Consider the following 20,252-nt stretch of genomic DNA (forward strand, 5'->3'; position numbering starts at 1 on the left):
CTAGCTCCATCTTGTAAAGATAAAGTAAAAGAATAGCAGATGGCAGTTTTTCACTAGCATGCCAGTGCTGAGTATAGCCTCAAAAGGGTCTGATGATGGAATTCAAAATTTTTTTAATGTTATAATAATGAACCCACAGGAATCTTGTCCTCAAAAAATCCTGAAAGAGACAGGAAGAGAGTCAGAATTAAACATTCTCTCCTGCGGGGCCTTACTCCGAGGTGATAATTGGTAAGTCTGGTTTCCTCAGAGCCGCTAAAGAAAAGACTCCCAGTCACATTTTACACTTTTATTTGGATTTAGGTCAACAACACAGATAAGATACTTTGGTCAAACACAAGAATAGGTTGCTATGCTGCTCTTTCCTGGCTGCAGTAATCATAGTAACGTGGAAAAAAATGCTGGTTCTTACAGAACACTGAATGTAAGTGTTGGATTGGCACATACAGTTAATAAATACACTGCACATAGCATTTTAAAAACAGAGTTGCACATGCAAGATGTAACCAGGCTACTGATAGCTTTCACCATTGTCCCTTTACTATTTTTACTTTTTAAGCTCTTTCCTTGCCTTTTTCACAGCAAGAAAGAAGAATACAGTTTGCTGCTCTACCCAGTATTTCAGTGATTGGTCTGCTGATTTTGACATGTTCAGCAAAGGTCACATTTGAGTCCTTGATAGAATTGGCATCTCCTCTATAGCTTAACTTGTAACATTATGCACTGCAGATAGCAATGGAAATCCACCGAAGTGAGGTGAGAGGTCTGCCTAAAAGCTGATGAGGAGAGGCTAATATCAAGCAAAGATATAGCAGAAGGACTGATGTGAGTGCAGGTCTTACAATATCAAGAGTAACTACTACTACCACACAAATAATGACATATCAATAATATATTGTACAAGCTTATACAGCAACACATGTTGATTTGCAACATTGTACAGTTTAAATCTAAAGTGCACAGCCTCAATCTGAGGTGACAAAACAGTACTATCAATATAATAAAGGCAACACAATTACAGACACAATTTATCTCCTCTTCTTACTTCATGTCCTCATATTACATTGAACCAATACTCCATTTATCTGCTTTAGATGAAATTAAAACCACATTGCACTTTTTTTTTCTCTTCAAGTATTTTTGAGACAGCAAAACAATATTGCTTTACAAACAAAAGTTGGCCATTTAGGCAAAGTTAAAACCAAAACTTTAGTAGGGTTACAAATAGACAGGCCCAAGCCACAAAATTCTTACTAACATTTTCAGATGTTGGGGGGGAAAAGAATGAATTTAAGTTTCCATGTCAGAGTCACTCCTAACACTGAGGAATGATGCAGCACGTGAGTTCTGCAAGAGTGGTGCCATGGTTTCTAAAAACACCTGTGTGGCTCTGCATGGGCTGTATTAGGCAGAGGTAGCCTTATCTCATTTTTTCCAGCAATTTCAAAAGCCCATGCAAACGACAACGTAGTCCAGGACTGGGAGAAACCTTTGTCAAATCAGTTTGTCACTTAGCCTCCACTACTGTCATTCAGATTATACTCACATTTAATTTAGATCTTATCTTGCAGACCTGTAGTCCTTACCTTGCTAATGTAGCTGTAAGATTTCGTGCTATTTCTTTATACAGAATTTCAGGCGAATTTAATTTTCAATGTAATTTTATATTGGTCATAGAAGAAATGGTTATCACACAAGCAGGTAGTCAGATATGTGACTTTTTTAGATAGGCTTTTTTAACACAGAGCAAAGAAACCATCCAGATACAACCTTATTTCAGTCTTGGTTAGCACTGTATATTGATTGTGCGTCTGCTCAGTTAGGCCATGTGGGAAACATAATTAGGAATAATAGCATCCTATTGTTGTACTGTAATTGATCTTATTAAGTGGTTTTAAGAGCTGCAGTACTCTTGAGGTTTTTCAGTAATCAATCCTGGAGATGTACAATCCATGTGACATGGAGAAATGAGGCATTGGTACCTCTTAAAAATATACGTGGGCTTACATTTTAAAATAAGCAGTAATAAATATCTGAGGCACCTCCATCAAAAGAAAAAGAATCCTAGCTAATTTTCATCTTCTGTCCTTGCAGTTTTATAACCCATATAAAATAAAATCTTTAGTTTACAAAATAGGATTTTTTATATATATATATTTCCTTTTGTAAAACTATACCTATTTAAATACATTTGAAATGTTGCTATAGGTAAATTAGAAATTCTGTTCTAATACTTAGAAAAAGGCAAAATACTTTCACTTTTAAGCATACAGCTTGTATACTTTGTTTCTCACTATCTTCCTTCCCCCAGTTTGATTTTGTCACCATTTCGGGCAAATCTGGCATCATTCAGTCTGATGATTGCCTTTAATTTAAAATAGTCATTGTGTTAAAATTGGGGAGAAAATTGTATGTATCTTCTGCTCTTCCTTATTTGTTTCAATGCAGCTTTTTGAGTAGCTAATTATTAAAGAGGTATTCTAAAACTCAGGAAAGGACTTTAAAGGAGCCATGTTTCTTGATTTTAAACTGTACTCTACTCCAACGCCACAATAGAGAAATAGATTTACTTTGGAACAAACCACAAATACATTCGCACAGTTTGTGACAACTTAATTGTCTACTTAGAGGTCCAGGAACAGACTTTCACACCTGATTATTATAAATCTTGTCCCAGACGTTCTATTTCATCAATCAGGAAATCGATGTCTTGATGAGTTGCTGCTGGGTTTGAGATGACCATCCGGAAGAAGTTCACTTTGTCTCCCAGGGGCTGATAGCTCACCATGGTTGTTCCATACTCCATCATCCTGGCTTTTATCACTGGGGCCACCTGCAGTGGCGCACAACAAAAAGCAGGGGATCATCATCATTATTATTACTATAGCAAAAAGCAGGAGATTACTATTACTGTAACAAAAAGCAGATCATGTTTTCTTTTTCTATAAAGAGCTACAAGAAGCAATTAAAATGAAAATAAGTCCAATATTGACAAAAAAGTTAACCTCTGTTAAGGAATAAATGGCTCATTGAAAAGATGTTGGGTTTATCCTATTTCTTTGTGCTGCTCTTAAAATCACTGGGGAATTTCTCCCCTACTTTCTCAGTATTGCTGACATACAATTGTTACACAGTAACTGCTTTTTTTTGTAGCCCTCAAACATATTGTTACAATCATTTTCCATCTTCATTTCATATGCCAGAGTGGCATTCTACAATCAAGCTATTGTTATATCTGCTGGGTTTACAGACTGCAGTTTATATGAACTTCAGGAAAAATAGCCAGAGTTCAAGTAAGTGCTCCAGAGGAGAGACAGACACAGGGAGTACCAAACTGGGAGACCAGAGCAAGGTGGTGCCAGATTCACCTTTAGGATAATGACCAGGGAGGTGTCATTTGCCAGAATACAGCTAGGTGACCTTCCCCTGTGCCTCCTTGGAGATCATTTTGGGGACTGCCTGCCTGTCAGGATTTCAGTGCTCACCACACGATACCCAGGATAATGTTGCTTACCTTCATAAGGCGGCTCATCCTTTCTTCGTTATCTTCCATACTGCGTAAACTGGGAGGTATATACCAGAAGCAGACGTTTGTGTGCTGAGGCTAAGCACAGAATAATAATGGTTCAGACTGTAAGAAATGCTTGTAATATCTCAATTGCAATTATGCTCATGCCTTTCCCTTCTCTCATACATCACATTGTGGCGGCAATCAATGGTTTTCATTATTGTAGTCCACTGAGAGTCATCATCATTATTAATGCAGAAAGGATAATTTTAGGCAATTTATTCTCAGGATGTCAGATGCAGAAACGCATCACCCAGCTGTGCAAATATATTTATCCCCAACTGAGAAGCATCCAGACTTTGTAGGTGCTGTCCCCTCAAGAGGCTGAAGGGAACGTGTGGCCGAGACAACAGTCTATTAGAGATAAATTAGATGTGAGGACCACATCAATTACTTTTATTACACAACTGCGTAATGTAGAATCTGGTCCTGTAAACAGGACTCACAGATGGCCGAAGCTTTTCTTACACTTGAGAAATTCATTACTTCTCAGTTTGGTGCAGCTAGCTCCCATATTAACATGCATGTATCTAGCATCTTAGCTGGCTTAACTGACAAGGAAACACCAAGTAGAAAGGCACAAAGTAAGACTCCGCTGACACTTCGTACATTTTTGCAGTGTCCCAGCAGTTGCCTGCCTTGCTGCACTCCTCTTTGCTGGCTGCTAAATGTGTGAGTTACAGCAACTCTCACTGCTGTTGATTCCTTTACCCACCATTAGATCTGGCACACCAAATTCAATGATGGTGCACGAGAGGAGGGAATAAATAATGTAGTGGCATGTGGGTATGAGTCTGCAATCTCTGTCTGAAGAGACGTGGTGACATCTATCCCTGTGCTGCAGAGCACCGAGGCTTGCACCAGGGGTTCAGTTAACTACCAGGGAGCGGCATGCTGGGAGGCAAAACTTTCCCGTGCAAAGCCAAAATAAGGTGGGTTTTTTTTTCTCTCTTACAGGCAAAACACTAGTACCTTTGTGACGGAGGCTGCTGTCAGGCCTGCGCTGGCCGCCTGCGCTCCGTCACAGCCGGGGAGTGCTGCAGCCAGACGCGGGACAGCGCAGTGTGGCCGGGCAGCACTGACACACAGCAGGCCCTGCCAGATGCCGGCCGAGCACCTAGCACTGGGGGGACCATCCCAGCTGGAGCTGCTGGGCCCTCCATCAGTGGAAATAACACACCTTGAGACATCTATACCCTGCGCGGCAGCGTCGCCTCTCCCACTGCGGCTAGCTGGGGTCCCTGAGCGTGCGGCGCGGCAGCAGGAGCAGGGCAGGCTCCCGCGCCCGCCTGCAAAGCAGATCCGACGCTCCAGCAGTGAGCCAGGGGGAGCAGCGCTGGCCCAGCAGGGCTGCATGCTGCCGGGTGCCACACCAGCCCGTCCCGTCCCAGCACACTGCGCCCCGGGTCCCCACGGGCGGTGACTGACCACCTCAGGCTGCTGTAACAGTACTGCGCACGACTGATTTTCAGAGTCGCGTGGGGCACTGGAGCACACATTCGGAACAGACCCTGGATCAGGAAAACTGCAGCCTCTTTCGATCACCACAGAGCTGGTTCTCACTGTGTGCACACTGCTTTAGCCTGAGATGCCAGTGCTGAGCTCCCATGGGGTGAAAATGCACAAACTGAAATCCTATGCTCAGCTGCCTCATCTCCCTTGCCCCTCGACCCCATAAAGAAGGGAGTTACTGGCACAGCAACAGCTGCTGTTAGAAGGGACACTGCTTTTTGTCACATGCTTTTTGGTTTGACCTGTTAGTAGCATCCCAATACCTGACTAAGGCAAGTGGTGCTGACCAACTGGGACCCTAAGCTGCAATACATACCTTTCCATCAAACACCATTTCATACCCGTCTCTGTTCTTGATTTTATTATATAGGTACTCTGCAAGTTCCAAGCACTTATCAATTTGTGCTTCAAATCCTGTGGTTCCCTTTAAAGAGAGAGAAAAAGAAAGAACTTAAAGTTTTGCGACTATCTGTCCTGTGAACTGACACAGTGACAGGAACATGCAGCACTTGTCCAAGCAGCAGTACAAGTCACTCCTCAGGCGTCTCTGTTGGAAAGATTAAGGATCTGGTTCTGTCAGATGAAGGACACTTTCCAATGCAGAGCTCATTCATCTCTAGCTTGTGCCACTGACTCCCCTACAATCACCTCTGCGAAATAAGCACGAGACCCAGCTCAGTGCTGAGCTAAGTATTTGCAGTGCCTCTGGTGAAGGGTGCCCTTGGTGGTGGTTTCTGCAGAGAGGCTGAGCACTGGTTTGGACAGCCTGGGCTGGCACGGACGAGGGCCTCTAGAAAAAGGTGTTGAGCTCTGTACATGGGGAGCCTTGTATTCCTTTCAGGACGGGTATTTTCATCTTCCCGAGGGCACGATCTGCTACCTTTTCCTAGCATATTGCTTTTCTTCGAATTAAAACACAAAATGGCCAGATGTTTTCAGAGACCAGCTGGAGGCCTGTAGCAACTGAGCAGTCTGTTTAGATACTGCCCTGTCTCCACAGCGTTTCTCTCTCTTCTTTTCTAACTAGTAGTGCAAAAACTCAGACGCTGTGTTTTTAAGAGCTTCAGCAATTCCTGCTCTTTTTCCCCCGGGCACAGGTCACAATCCGCCCGCTGTGACATCATGATCACTCCCGCCGGCACCGGCTGTGATGCCACAAACCCAGGATCACAGCCTCGGGGGAGGGGAACGGCCAGCTGGAACAGATAAACTGCTTGAGCAATGTGCAGCCTATTCGGTACTGCAAATATTACAAGCGGGGTGTGAGGACAGAAAGAGCAGCACAAGGCCTATCGAAAATATGTGCTTTATAGGAAGAAAAGTCTCTGAGTAATGGATGCGTGTCCCTGCTAAACCCGGTCTGGTGCTGCAGAACACGAGCCCCGGTCAACATGTCTCTGCAGACGGAGCTTCTGGCGCAGGGGCGAGCTCGCGCGGCCCCGGGAGAAAGCCTCGGGGCGGAGGGAAGGCACGTGGCTGAGACCGCCTGCCTCTCCACCGAGCCCAGCTAGTCCAACAGCTATTTCAGCCACCGAAACTTGCCCCCTTTACAGACTCCCATACCTCCAGCTCTATTTGTTGTCTGTCTCAGAACTGTTTTCAGAGTTTTAATGAGGCACATGAAGCTCTTTAAGGCTTTCTGGAAATGAAAACAGTGATGTCATCTCTGAACAAACCTGAGGCAACCTGACATAATAGATTGAATAAATATGCGGAAGAATTTATTTAGCAACAGTCTACAAATACAGAAGAACTGATCATTACGGCCATCTCATATTCTCAGAGAACATACTTTGATGAGTTTTCCTCTGCTTTACCAAAAGATCACTCCATATTTACTGCGTGCAATGGAACTAGGATTCCAGTCTTGGAACTGCTATGTTTAATTTCTGAATGTCATTAAAATAAAACATCTTTCCAGAAATCTTAACACCGTTCTTAAACATATGATTTATGATGTTAGACTCCTACAGTTACACAAAGCAAATGCTATGCAAAGGCATGGAGTTCAAGTTTCAAAATCATCTGTGCTGCTTTGAACCTAAATTGTTAAAGGTATTAAAAAAGAGAAAACAATAATGTTCTTTCTTTCATGTAAAATATGGGAAATTCAGGTCAGATATTTTCTAAAATGATGATTAAAGAAACCTGTATCTGGTGTGCATTTATTTTAATGCAAACAAATACATTGCAGGCAGTCCTACCTTTGCCCTCCACATCAGCCATAGCTTGAAGACATCAACATGCCGTCCACATTGCAAAGCCTTGTCTCCAGTGTCATACGACAGGTCGTAGTGTTTGTCTTGTTGAAAGAGGTAGGAAGCATGCATTTGATTGCAACTCTGCATCAGCCCCTTAAAGAAAGCAAGACACAAAAAAGTAACGTTGGCACAAATGTGACTACTGTTTTGAAGGCTGCTTTAGATCTACACAGTAGAAATTACAAACATGCAAATTCAGTGTCCAACTGAAGTGTCCAACTGCAAGAGAAAGATCTAAAAAAAAGACAAAACCAGACAGTTGCTCAGTGGGCTCAGTCTCTTGTATTCCATCCAGCGCCCAGGACACCTTGGTACCTGACCCAGCAATGTGTAGGCCTCTCCGGGAGCCAAAGCATTTTTAAACAACTTTTGGATATTGCAGTTCTGAGCATCATTACACGTACATCCATTTTTGGATCTGTCTCTTTATTCCTTGTTCTGGTTTCCATTCCGCCTTTCCTTGGAAGGCATTATTCTGGTTGGTGTTACCAAGGTAATTCGGTGACTAATCTAAAGAACATCACACCACTTTCCTAACTGCTTTTGTCTCTGCCTTTTGGGTTTTTTTTTCCTTTGTAGGTGCAGCTCTTTTCTAAGGAGAGATCCTTTGCAAAGCCCTGCGCTAGGAAATGGGTGCTTAAGTGGTGCGGAAAGCTTTGCACAGACAAAAGAGCATGTGGGCTCTAAATAGCTACTTAGAGCTACTTCTGGGTGGAAAGATACCATTTTGGGAGGCAGCTCTTTGGGACGGCCAACAAAGGTGAGGAAACCTGTCTCATGGAAAGCATGAGGTTTCCTTTTTAGGTTTTTAAGTGAAGTGCAGAGAGTCATGTTCTGGCTCTAGTGAAGTCCTCAGTCCTCAGTCCTCAGCCAGGTTTAAAAAACACCTTAGGGCTGTTGCTTAAAACTGCATTTCAGAACTTGGCTGTTTATCATCGAGTCTAACCTCTTTATGTAACTCAAAACTAAGATGGTAAAATGAAGGGGAAAAAATTGGCTTTCTCTTAATCTGAGCCATCTGTTCTCACTAGAGCTCAAGGACGGTACTGACTTCAACCAGGCAGGATTTGTCTCAGGGAACTGACCCAGAGGGCAAATAAAAGCCAGCTTCTCTCTTCCTAAGCACAATCACTTTGTGTACAATCTGTTGTACAGCTGTTGGCAAAACAGCAACCAACTTTTTGATAGCTGGTCTAATAACTGGTGGTTGTACAGCAGCTGTCCCAGTAACCAATGGTTATGTGAAAATTACAGGCTTGAAGGGTAATTCAAGTCCTAGTACTAAATGACATGTGTACTTTTTATTCCAAGTGAACTTAGTGTTCCCTTTTTATTTCCATGCTCCCCAAAGTGAATATATGGATCAGAGATGGTTTGAAATATCTCTCATAAAAGTCTGGAAAGTGTAATGATGCCTAGATTCTCAACCAAATGTCTTTTTGCATTTATAGCGTATCATTGTAAGAGGACTAGATTTTGGCTTCAGTTACAATTTATGCTACACAGAAACTAGTGGGGTTGCACAGCTGTGCCCCCACAACTTAATTCAGGACATTTTGAATGCAAAGCCACAAAACTCTATAAAGATATTTCCATTTATTGGATCTATCAAATCAACTAGACAGCCATTTTAATTCCCTTTTGCAGTCACAGCCTGAACACATAACTAGAGGTTTATTTTTCAGTTTCTTTTATAATCTTCATCACATTATCAAATATTAGCTTATGAGGAAACATGCAGTATTTTCAGAAGTAAAATATCAGAAAGAACCAGGGAAACAAGTAGCTGGAGACATACCTCTTCTCTTACCAGCAGGGCTGAACACTGCAGCGGGACGCCCATCATCTTGTGTGGGTTCCAGGTCACCGAATTGGCCCTGTGACAGTAAACCACATTCAGCGGAGACACTGTACACTGTGGTGAAACCATGGAGACATTTTGTAATAATTAAAGTAATAATGGCCATATAGCAAAAGGCACCTTTTCCTTTTTCTGAGCAAGCAAGGCTGAAAATAATCATGAGTGTTATTAAGAAAGCAATGCCTTCATAAGGGACCTAATTCGCTCTAGTTGGTTTTTGGATGACAATCCTGGCAATTTACCACAGGATAATTGCTCTCTCCACTAATCTCTCTCCACATGATCAGTATGAAACTTTCTGGAGAGTCATCTATACTTTATAAATACAGGACAAACTTCTCAAAAACACCCACTTGACTGATGAACTTTCTCAAGGCACATGGCTCCTAAAAATGTAGATAAGAAGCTAGCGAATTAGCAGATTCCCTCCCACCGATTCTTGTTTCAGTAAGATTTAAATAACATAGGCATTTCTGAAAATTCCTTTAAACCCTTCTGGGCACCTCTAAGTCTCTGAGTAAGCTGGAAAATCTGGCCAAAAGTAATTTTCCTCATTGCTCCGTTGATGGTAAACTCTCACATATCTTTTGACTTTAGCTGGGCTATGATAATTCACACAACCAGAGGATCGGGTCCCAACTTACTATAGTAATAAACATAGCACTACACCCCTTCTACATAAGAGTTGGAGCCTGCTGACCTTCAGGACATACTGCAAAACTAGCTGTCAGCCAGATATTGTGAACAAACAGGGTGCTGGCACAACAAAGACTAGGGAGGAGACTTCGGGAGTATGGCAAGTGCTGTATGGAGGACTGTGCAGTTCTTTATTGTTTTAATCTTGTGTTATGCTTGACTGGTTATTTGTAAATTACTATTATTACATATGATGATTAGCTGATGATGTATACATTAGCATCCTGTTCAGCAGGCTGTCAAGGATGCACAGCGCACATGATTTCATTTAGTTCAGTGATTTGAGTTTTGATAGTATATATTCATATAAATCAGTCAATTAGGGCATGTAACTACTTAAAGGACCCAGGATGCACCTGCAGGTAGCATGTCTGTGAACAGAGGTGAGCATGTTTGGATCTGGCAGTATTTTCCTTTGTAAGATTTGGAGGCAATGCTATGGGTGTATGTATGTCCTTATCATTTCTTACAAGATTGCTTCTCACTCCTTCAAAGCAAGTGACTCCAAAATGCCCACGGACACTGTACAGCACTTCTGTGCTTTCTTCTTTGCTATTTAAAGGGAACTGTGCAAGGGTCTGATGAAGAATCTGTAGGGAACAGTCTTTCACAGGCAACATCTGGCCACTTGGCTTGGCTTTTCAAGTATTTGGCAGCTTTTAATCAGCTCAGAGACAGTCATCTGATTACGGTGCCAGAGCTAATGATTCTGAACATGCATTGAGGTCTATGGATTTCTTTTGATACGATACTTCTCCATTTTTATCTATGCCTACACAGAATCAAGCAGAAATTCTTTAAGAGCCTTCTAGGTAACAGTAATGGTATGGATTTTCTCAAGCAAAAGGATAATTTACTGACAACAGCCAGATGTTAATTATCTGCCTAAAAAATTTACTTTACCCTATGGTCATCTATTTCCCCAAATTCATCCCAATTGCACACACAACAAGATTACTTACATAAAATAAAAATCCACCATTTTTCATTTATTATCAATTTTCTGGGCTTCAGCCATTGGTATGTGCTTAAATAAAAAGCTGACTGAAAGCAACAGTGAGGGAAAAAAGTTACACGGGCCCACAGGGTGTTTTTTATCTCACATTTCTCTAAATAACTGAATATCAAGCACCTATGTGATTTTGTGGCTGTGGATCCTAGACAAAAAAGAAAGAGGAAAAGTTTTCCTTTAGAGATTCCTAATGGATAACTGGAAAATATTAAGACTGGCAGAATTTCGCCCTCAGCCATTATAAAAGCAGACTGAGGTCCAGTAAATCTCCTCTGAAGGTGCCCACATCTGATATCTGGACAAACTGAAGTGAGTTGCTGCGTCCATCAAGCAGGGGAACAGGACTGGAATTGACAAATTCCATTAATTCATTGCCTATCACATATGGAGATGACACTTATCAAAACACTGGAGGAATTCCAGTGGAGTTGTGGATCTAAAGGGCATTACTTGGAAATATCTTTAATATAGATTCAACCTGAATATCTCATTCTAGCAGAATTTGGACAATCTGGGAGGCAAACTCTGTTTTTGTACTTAGGCTGCTGGGTAGATTTTTCTAACTTGTTGGATATTTGGATGTATAGCCTTTTTAAACACAATATGTAAGTTTGCAGTGCTCAAGGCAGTCTTAGCTAAACTATATCAAATTTATAGAACCACTGGCCGCTCTCCAAATTCAGCATGTGAGATGTATGAGAAAGGAATGGAACCATCAAGGTATCTTCCTAATCCTTAGGAATACGACCAGGAAGTTGTTTGTAATTTTAATTGGCAAGGAGCAGCAATTCTGTTAGGAGATAAAAAAGGCAGAGGAGAGTAATAGTTTAATCTTAAACAGCATGAGCTTCAGAAAGTATACACATGTAACTGGCTAAATCTAGCCCAGCACACTGTTTCCAGCAAGGGGCCTAAATAGATGCCTAGGAATAATGCAAAGCAAGACAAGCACCCCCAAGTACTTCCCCAACGTACTCTCAGAGGCTCCAGTCATTTGTGGCTCACAGACTTCCTGAATGGTTTTTATTTGTCTGTTCTACGTAGTTATCTAGTCTACCCCTAAACACATGTAAATCTTAACATCCTTTGGCAAGAACTTCCACAGCTTAGCTACACATTTCTGAATAAACAGCTGTTTATAATTTTAAGCTCAGTCTTTCCAGACACTAAACTAGATTGCTATCATTTATGTTCATCTGTGTGTATTTGTAACATTCATGAGCTCATGACTATGACAGTGTACACCCAGGTGCAGATTTACTGAGAAGACCTCACTAGCGTGGCTTGGAGGAGTGCATCCTTTCCATGTGGTCAGTGACTGCTGTAACGTCTGGCCAAATGGCAGGTGCAGCCACCATTTATATATTTAGACTTCAACATGCAACATTTCGAAGATTCATTCCTTACAGAAATGCAATTGCTAATTCATTGTAGACAGTGAATCAGAGGATGACACAGAAACCATGCTGGACCTGAGAATGCATGTTGCAAGAAGTAAAAACACAGATATGAAATGTCCACTGTTATACAAAAAAAAAAAAAAAAAAAAAAAAAAAAAGAAAGCACTACCACAATGAACATTGAACAAAGGCACTTAGCATTGTTCCTGCAACCAGAAGGACAGTATACATGATTTCTTCATATTTTATGTTGGACCTAAGATTGACTGATTTTTATTTTTATTTATAGGCATTGCTATGGTAATCAAAAACATGTTAAAATACCTAATGACTGGTTAATAAATCATACCTTTCAACACCATTTAACTTCCATTTGTGTTTTCTTGACATCAGCAGCCCGCCACCCCATGCTCCCTAGAAAGCAAGATAGGTTATCTTAAGGTTATCTTAATGAGGAGAGATCTCTGCATTTCTCTATGAGGACACCTGTGAGTTCACATCAGTCTGGGGCCCTTTCTTTTCCTTGCTGATGTGGTGTCTTTCAAAATGACCAGGCAGATGGGGCCCAAGGCGTTAGCTGAACTAACAATTTCTTTCCAGTAGCTTGGAAACAGCGTTTTATGTACCATAATCTGTGTGCCAACCCCTATCGCCGTTAACTCCTCCCTCACCACCTCATCTGACAGTGACACTTTGGGCGGCCTCAGACTGTAATTAATACCTCAGAGAGCTGCTCATGGGTAAGCTGGCTTTTCTCATTTAGTGACTAAGTGATGATAACAAAATGGACCAGGATCTCAGTTGCTGTGGTGGGTTTTCAGCATATTTCTGACCAGTAATGCTTCCTCCCTACCCCTTTGCTTTTGCTTACAGAGATCGGGGACGTGCAGATACTTCATGTGACTGAGAAGTAGTTTGAGGTAATTATGAATTCTTTCTTTAAATTGGAATGATCTTGGCTAACACAGTAATCCAAAAGCAAGATCTCCAGCCCTATGGAAATTTGATTGGTAAGCCTTTTTGGAGGAAGGATTTACAAAAAATGACACAAACCCCATTCTAGAGCTGAAAGATAATCCTCCAGAAAGATTTACTGGTGAGAATCCAGATAAAGCTAAGTAGCCAGTCTGATAAATTCCTATGGCATTTGCATTAATCTGTTCAGCAATTTGGGGCACTTAACTCCAGACAAATGTAGCCTTCTCCTTATGCATTTATTTTGCAGCTGTTGCAGAAGCTAAGTCTGTGCTGGATAGGTTTTTTTATATATTTTCTGTATTAACAATATTTAGAGATGAAGCTGAAGGCAAAAGGTGCTGACACTAGGTGATCCAAAGTGTCCCAATTGCTAAAAGCACTCCACAGTTACAGCTCCGATGATGTCCCCCTGACCTACTGGTACCTGAGCCTTTCAGAGGAGAGGACACCAGCCCTTAGACTTTAGAGTTAATTACAGGAACCAAGTACAATGCTATCTGTACAAGATGACACCGTCCAAGACGAATAAATTCATGCTGACATGCCTTGTAATTCAGCCCCACACATGAGATGGTACTTACATCCACGTGCATCCAGATTTTGTATTTCTTGCAGATGTCTGCAATAGCTATGAGCGGATCGAACGCCCCATACACTGTCGTTCCGGCTGTGGCGCTCACCAGGAAAGGGACAAACCCCTGCAAGAGAGCACAGAGGCGTTCGGCCCTCAGCCCGCAGCGCCCAGCCCCATCCGCCGCCTGCCGTTGCCTCCTGCCTCTCAGACAGCTGAAACCTCAACTGCGACAATTGCTATCTGCACAAGGGACCCACAAGTGTCTCCCAGAGGACATACCTACTACGTTACACTGTTTTCTCCTAGTTTAGAGCTAGCAGTATTACAGTTTCTGCCTTAAGATGGCAGCAAACTTCCAAACCAGTATCCTTCACTTACTGCAGTACAGACAGACAGACAGGTAAGCTCTTGGGAGAACAATCCCCCCCCCCATACCACCTGCCTGAGAAGAAAAGGTCTGCTCTGTATGATGCCGAGTAAAACAAACCTTATCCATAAGGCATTGTGGTGCATGAAATCTCTCTGGCAGCTGGTGCCCTGGGCTGCGTTATGATTACTCCAGCGGACCGTGTGAAAGTGCAGGAGCGTGAGGTGGTGGGGCCCATCAGCGGGAGCATCATCTCCTGCGGGCACTGCTGAGGTGGCAGCAGCTTCCACCCCCCTCACCTCCACCCATCCCATTTGCCCCAGAGCCCCGGGGCCGTCTCGTGGACTTGCTCCGTTAAATGATGGGCAGCACAGAGGAGGACACACTTTCTCTCACATAGCTTTTGTGCTATAAGCACTTGAGTCTGCAGTAATTTATACCAGTATTTCATCTGAAATTAATCTGTGTTCTGTTGATTTCATAAATAGTACTCAGAGCAATGAGGTAAAGAGGGTGTATACTTGAAGGACTGGGGCTTAAACTACAAAAAGGGTCTGAACTTCCTTCTGCTAAATGAAATATATGGTCAGTAGGTTTGGGTGGAACTTCTATTTTCATTTTATCTTATTTTTTCTACCATATGGCTTTTCTTGGACAAAGTGAACTCTTAATGAAGACTGATGTTACAATGAGCTTTGAACTCTGTGTTTCTAATGATTATTTGCACAAATGTTGCTGTAGGCACCGGACTAAATCCACTACATACTTAAATCTGATGTTTTAATTTTGGTTTCTATTATTCAATATGTTAAATTCTAGCTTCTATTAATGGATGGATATATTAATGGCTATTCTATATAAAAATAGTGTATTTCAGAGACTATGTGGATTTCAGTTTGCCTTCCATTGCTTTGGTGACTCTATGATGAATATTTTCAAGGCATGAAAATACATATGGATTCCCCAAATGATTACTCAGCTTTTGCCAATATTCAGCTCAGGGATTGCATCACAGGCTGATAATATAAAAAAAAAGGAGGTTACGCAGAACAGCATATAAAAAGAGCCAGATAGCTTATAAAGACTATCTTTAAACATATTTTTTCAGCAATTCTTGCCTTACTATTTACTGGCCTGAGAAGAAGTTAATGGGAAAGCCTATATTGTTCTACCAAAGAAAGTAAACGAACTAGCCGTATTGTTCATGTTTGCTCTATGTTATTTGGAAGCAGAAATGCTAGTACACTTACTTTTTGTTTGGCTTCAAGAATTCTTCTTTCAAGGTCCGATGGGATCATTTTCCCTCTGGAGGAAAAGAGAGTTGTATTAGAAGTCTAATCTTGAAACCATCTCTTGCTGTTAGTTCTTCACTTAATAGGAAATGGATGTGCTATGGAGCATCTGAGGCAGGAGGGCTATGGGGGAGCAGGAGAAGGCTGAAGAGACTCAGCAACAGAGGAGTGCTGAGCACAGAGGGAGCGCCAGGGTCAAAGTCTTCTCATACAACCCATATGCGTCTACAGCCCTCAATGCTGCCAAATCAGGGTGAAATGTCTTGACCCCAAACTGCAGGAGATACTCTATTGCTATTAAAATATCTGTGTGGTAAGCGGACAGGTAACCAAAATGCATGGTCATCCAATCCTGGGCATGAGCAAGAAGGTGCGATTTTCTTCACATTTTCCTGGCTGAAATGAACAACACATTTACACTGTCTCACAATAAAACAACAAAACTCGGTGACTGTGGGTCAGGATGGGAAGGAGAGGAGACACATAGAAGCATGCTTGCTCATGCTGGACATATCAAAAAGCTCTCGTGGCCCTTCTTCACTCTTGCCTGGGCCAACAGAAGGTCCTCTTCACCATATCGGCCCAGCACCCCCCACCAGGGACATGTGCTGAGCAAACAGCCAGCTCTGTCCCGTTGATCGCGTCTGGGATTTGGCAAGACATGCATTAATCCTACTGTTTACTTCAGGATGGACAGGTTAAACATTGTGGTCTTCGCAGAAAATCATTACACAGAGTTCGCACAAGAAGAAAAGGAAGACATGACTTCATTGATCTGTGTCTGTCTTTAGTGAACAGAAACAATCAAAGGTTTATTTTGATTTATGTTGGTTGTGTTGATGTTGTCATTAATTCCTTTTCAAGGTGTGCTCAGTCTTTTGTTAATAAAGAGATAATAAGTCTATAAGTCAATATGCAGGCACTGTGATTAGTACTGTAAATTGCTTAGCTGGTGCTCTTCTTTTATCATAAGAGCAGAATATTTCGATTGCAGTAAAACCTTCCATTTAAGCTAGAGCCATAAATAATTCAATACCTTAAAACAGTGGAGCATACTTTATTGAACAGGTTCTCAGTAGAACTGGTAAGAATGTTTCTATAATTTTTTCCATAGAAAATGTGTTTTCCATCAAATTGAAAATCTTCATCAAAACACGTTGATTCTGTTAATATTTCTCTGCTTTCTCAAAATAGTTTCTCTAGCAATTGGGTGAATTAAATGATTAAACAACAATCTATCACCAATCTTGTAGTGCCTATTGGCAACAGGAGTCTAAGTGCCTTATGTGCTTCTCCTTTCAATGGACCATCTCCCTCATTGGCCTACATTGCCCACAATGCTGTGAAGCCCCTCTCCTCAATCTACTGTAGTCCACATTGCAAAAGTGTCATGATTGAGTGTACTGGGGAAAATGTGGTCCAGCCAGGGAGTCAGCTGCTGAGGAGGAATGTAACAAAATTACATTAGCAAATGGTCCTCAATATTTTAAGCAGTTTAAAAGACCCATTTCAGCTCATTTTAATGGGTCAAAATGTGAGACTGTTTAAATGTTTCATTTTGACCAAAACAAGCTTCTTCATAGTTTCTTAACTGAATGCATAAAGAATGAGCACTAGTTTGACTTTTTGTTTCACTTCAGGATGAAAGAAAAAGAAAGACCAGAAATCCTTCAGGAAAAGAACTTCAAGATTTTTGATCAGCTCCAGTGACTGACTTGTAAGGAAGCTACAGAGAAAGTCAGTTCCTCAAGTGAGATAAATCAGTGTAAGGCTGCTGAAGTTGACAGCACTATGGTGAGTTACACCAGCTATTGATTGCATCCTATATACTTTCTCTGAATTGAGCACCTGATTATTCTCTTCTATGCACCATTAAAAGGAGAAGTGTTTGGCCTCTTTACTTACCTTTCATCACATCTAATCAGAATCACGCTATCTGTACCAATACCCAAAGCTGCAGCTCCTTTCTTCACAGAAAAGTGACTCTGAAAAAGTACATTTATTATTTTGTATTATTTTTATTATTATTTTTTATACAATTTAAAGTACTACACTTTTGCAAGTCCTTCAGCAAGCACTCCGACATAGGCAATAATTCTACCCATACACTTTTTCAGAAACTCATCATTGTAATTTGAGGCTTCATATCGGGACACTGCAGTCAGTTAAAGCAACACTAATCATTCTAATCTGGATTTATTCCTGGAATATTAAATATACAGTTGCAGTTGGTGATAGACCCAAATTCTGTCCTTGATGCATGCTTGCAGCTTCTATTGCTGGTATGCATTCATCAATGAGCTTGATTCACTGGAAGTTCTCCCTTAGCCAATTAATTTTGTTCATGGCATCTGGAGATGTGCTTCTGCTATATAACTTCTGGCCAAATAATATACTGAGAACAAATACAGACAGAAGGCTTAATTGTGATCTCAAGTCAATGAAAGCTAATAATAACCCTCATTAATAAATAGAGTTACTTCAATTTAAAATCAGAATCAGACTATTAGTAAGACTAATAGTTAATCTGTATGTACAGGATAAAAGTGGCAGTTACATACTGTAGTGCAAGTCAGTTTAATTTTCTCTAATTCATAGGATTTAACTCCTGAATTAGCATTGGTCTGTAACTCTAACTTAATTTGTAGTGATTATGATAATGAAATTGTTTTATATCAATTTATAACACCAAGAATCAAGATTTTTTATTAACTCAAACCCAAGTGTAACAAATCTGTCCGAAGTCATTTTAATTACAGATTGTTAAACTTTAAAGAAAAGGAACTTCTTTGTGTATACTACAGTAATATTAGCTCAGTATGTAACACTGTAAAAAGATAAAGGAGATAAAAATCTAATACGGCTTTTAAGGTGTCAGAGATGTTACAGAAAAAAAAAGACACTAAGATGTATAGTTTATCCTCCTGCCAGTGCAGGAGTACAGAAGCAGATTCCAAAGCAAAGTATTAACTGCTGCTGCTTTATCAAGTGAGCACTGGGCTTCAACCACAGGGCAAACAGTAGAGTGCTGAATCGAAAGGGTTGGACACCACGGTTACACATCTGCTTCACTTCAGTGGGACTTTACGGCATATGCCTTCAGTTTAGTAAGTAATAACGCATGCTTTCAGCTTAATAAGTAAAAAAACCCCTGTATTTTGCAAAACAGAGGTAATTCGCATGGATGGCCCTGACTGCTGTGCTTGAGGTTGTGTAAGAGTTTCTGAAGTCCTTTTTTCATACGCTCATATCTCACCATTCTGTCTGAAATGCTTCAAGTTTTCATGCTGCCCAAAGACTTTCTTGAAATGAGCAAAAATGTCATCAGACATTTTGAAGAACTTCAGATTTCTACTGAGCCATGATTCACTGATGATACATGGACAACTTGCAAATACTTCTCCAGGAAACTGGTATTTTCATACGAAACTGACTTTAATGCAATGGGTTGCTATAGCTTTCCCCTATGGGATATGGCTGCGATATACCAACAACCCATATGTAGCAGCTGTTGATGACAGTCTACATTTAAGGCCCTAGTGCAGCAATCCACCCTAGCCCTTCAACGAGACATATTCTAAAATATGCCTGTGAGACTGCCTTCAGCTTAAGCTGATGATTAAATGAAACATATACCCATGCGCTTCCATGAACTGCAAGGGATGTATATACCTGTGCTTAAGTGTTGTGGAGTATTTGACTGGATTCATTGCAGCTAGTGTAGCCATGCCTAAGTCATCACCTAGGGTCCCCTCCAGTCAGTGGGGGAGGCGCGCTGGAGAGTGATCCACCCTGTACAAGGGTTGCTGGTTCCTGTCTGGAGTGCAGGCCTGCCTTTTAGCTGACTGAAGTCAGGCAAGGAGATTTCCACCCCTTGCTTAAGGACTAAGCCCTGCCATATCCGACATTCAGGCATACAGCACCTGTCAAAGACGCCCAGCCTCTTCTAGGAGCAGGGCACTAGAGCTCTACAAACTGGCAAATGTTTGATTTTGACACACTGTTATGTCTAGCCTATTAAAACCACAGGTTGCTGATACGCTGAGATTAGAAATGCAGTTTTCCCTGCTGTTTATCTAGTTGGAGATCACAAAGTGCTAGGAAGTATTTATACACTGAACATCACAGGTCTGCTCAGCATCATGCTGATGTGTTCACAGCATGTTCTTTATTACATGAAACCAAATTTTTGTATAAACACATTTCAATGAACTTCATCAGTTTCCCTAAACAGGGGACTTCTTTTCCCAATACTGTAGAGTAAGACATGGACTGTGACCATTCACAAACCTCTATATGTGGAAGATACAGAAGTCTCTTCCCAGGCCCTGGCAGCTCTACCAGAGCCACATAATGCAGAAATGCAACTTTATGAGAGCAGAGGAGAGTCTATGAGGAGGCTGCTAGCACCAAGAGGCTTATAATAAATCCCAAGCTCAGGAAGATATCTTTAATCTTTGCAAAAACTGGAATGGAATTAGACAGTGTCACCATAATGACAGTTCATTACTATGATTTGTGAAGCTAGAATTGAATTTATATACTCTAACAACAACAAAAAAAAAACATGCTTTATGCTTGTATTACTCAAATGCTTGGGTACATACTGAGTGGTATAATATATAAATACAGGTAGAGAGCAGGAGTAAGGAGTTATAATTAGATGCATTTCGTTGGGTTCCAAGTCAATGTCATTAAAACAAGGATGAATTTTGTTCCTTATTCCATATT

At 41.2% G+C, this 20,252-nt stretch overlaps 1 protein-coding gene across 1 annotated transcript in view; it reads right to left on the reverse strand.

Moving 5' to 3' along the window:
• Positions 1-274: 274 nt before the first annotated feature.
• Positions 275-20,252, reverse strand: part of GAD2 (glutamate decarboxylase 2) — a 39,359-nt gene continuing 19,381 nt past the window's right edge. Inside the window, exons 8-16 of the mRNA XM_064505894.1 lie at positions 17,427-17,506; positions 15,480-15,534; positions 13,870-13,986; positions 12,660-12,724; positions 9,140-9,218; positions 7,285-7,434; positions 5,397-5,504; positions 3,515-3,604; positions 275-2,833 (exon numbers count right to left, since the gene is read on the reverse strand). Of these exons, the coding sequence (XP_064361964.1) occupies positions 2,660-2,833; positions 3,515-3,604; positions 5,397-5,504; positions 7,285-7,434; positions 9,140-9,218; positions 12,660-12,724; positions 13,870-13,986; positions 15,480-15,534; positions 17,427-17,506 (918 nt within the window). The 3' untranslated portion in view covers positions 275-2,659. The remainder of the gene's footprint in view (positions 2,834-3,514; positions 3,605-5,396; positions 5,505-7,284; positions 7,435-9,139; positions 9,219-12,659; positions 12,725-13,869; positions 13,987-15,479; positions 15,535-17,426; positions 17,507-20,252) is intronic.

The sequence above is a fragment of the Dromaius novaehollandiae genome, chromosome 2 (assembly GCF_036370855.1).
Source record: "Dromaius novaehollandiae isolate bDroNov1 chromosome 2, bDroNov1.hap1, whole genome shotgun sequence".
NCBI classification, from domain to species: domain Eukaryota; kingdom Metazoa; phylum Chordata; class Aves; order Casuariiformes; family Dromaiidae; genus Dromaius; species Dromaius novaehollandiae.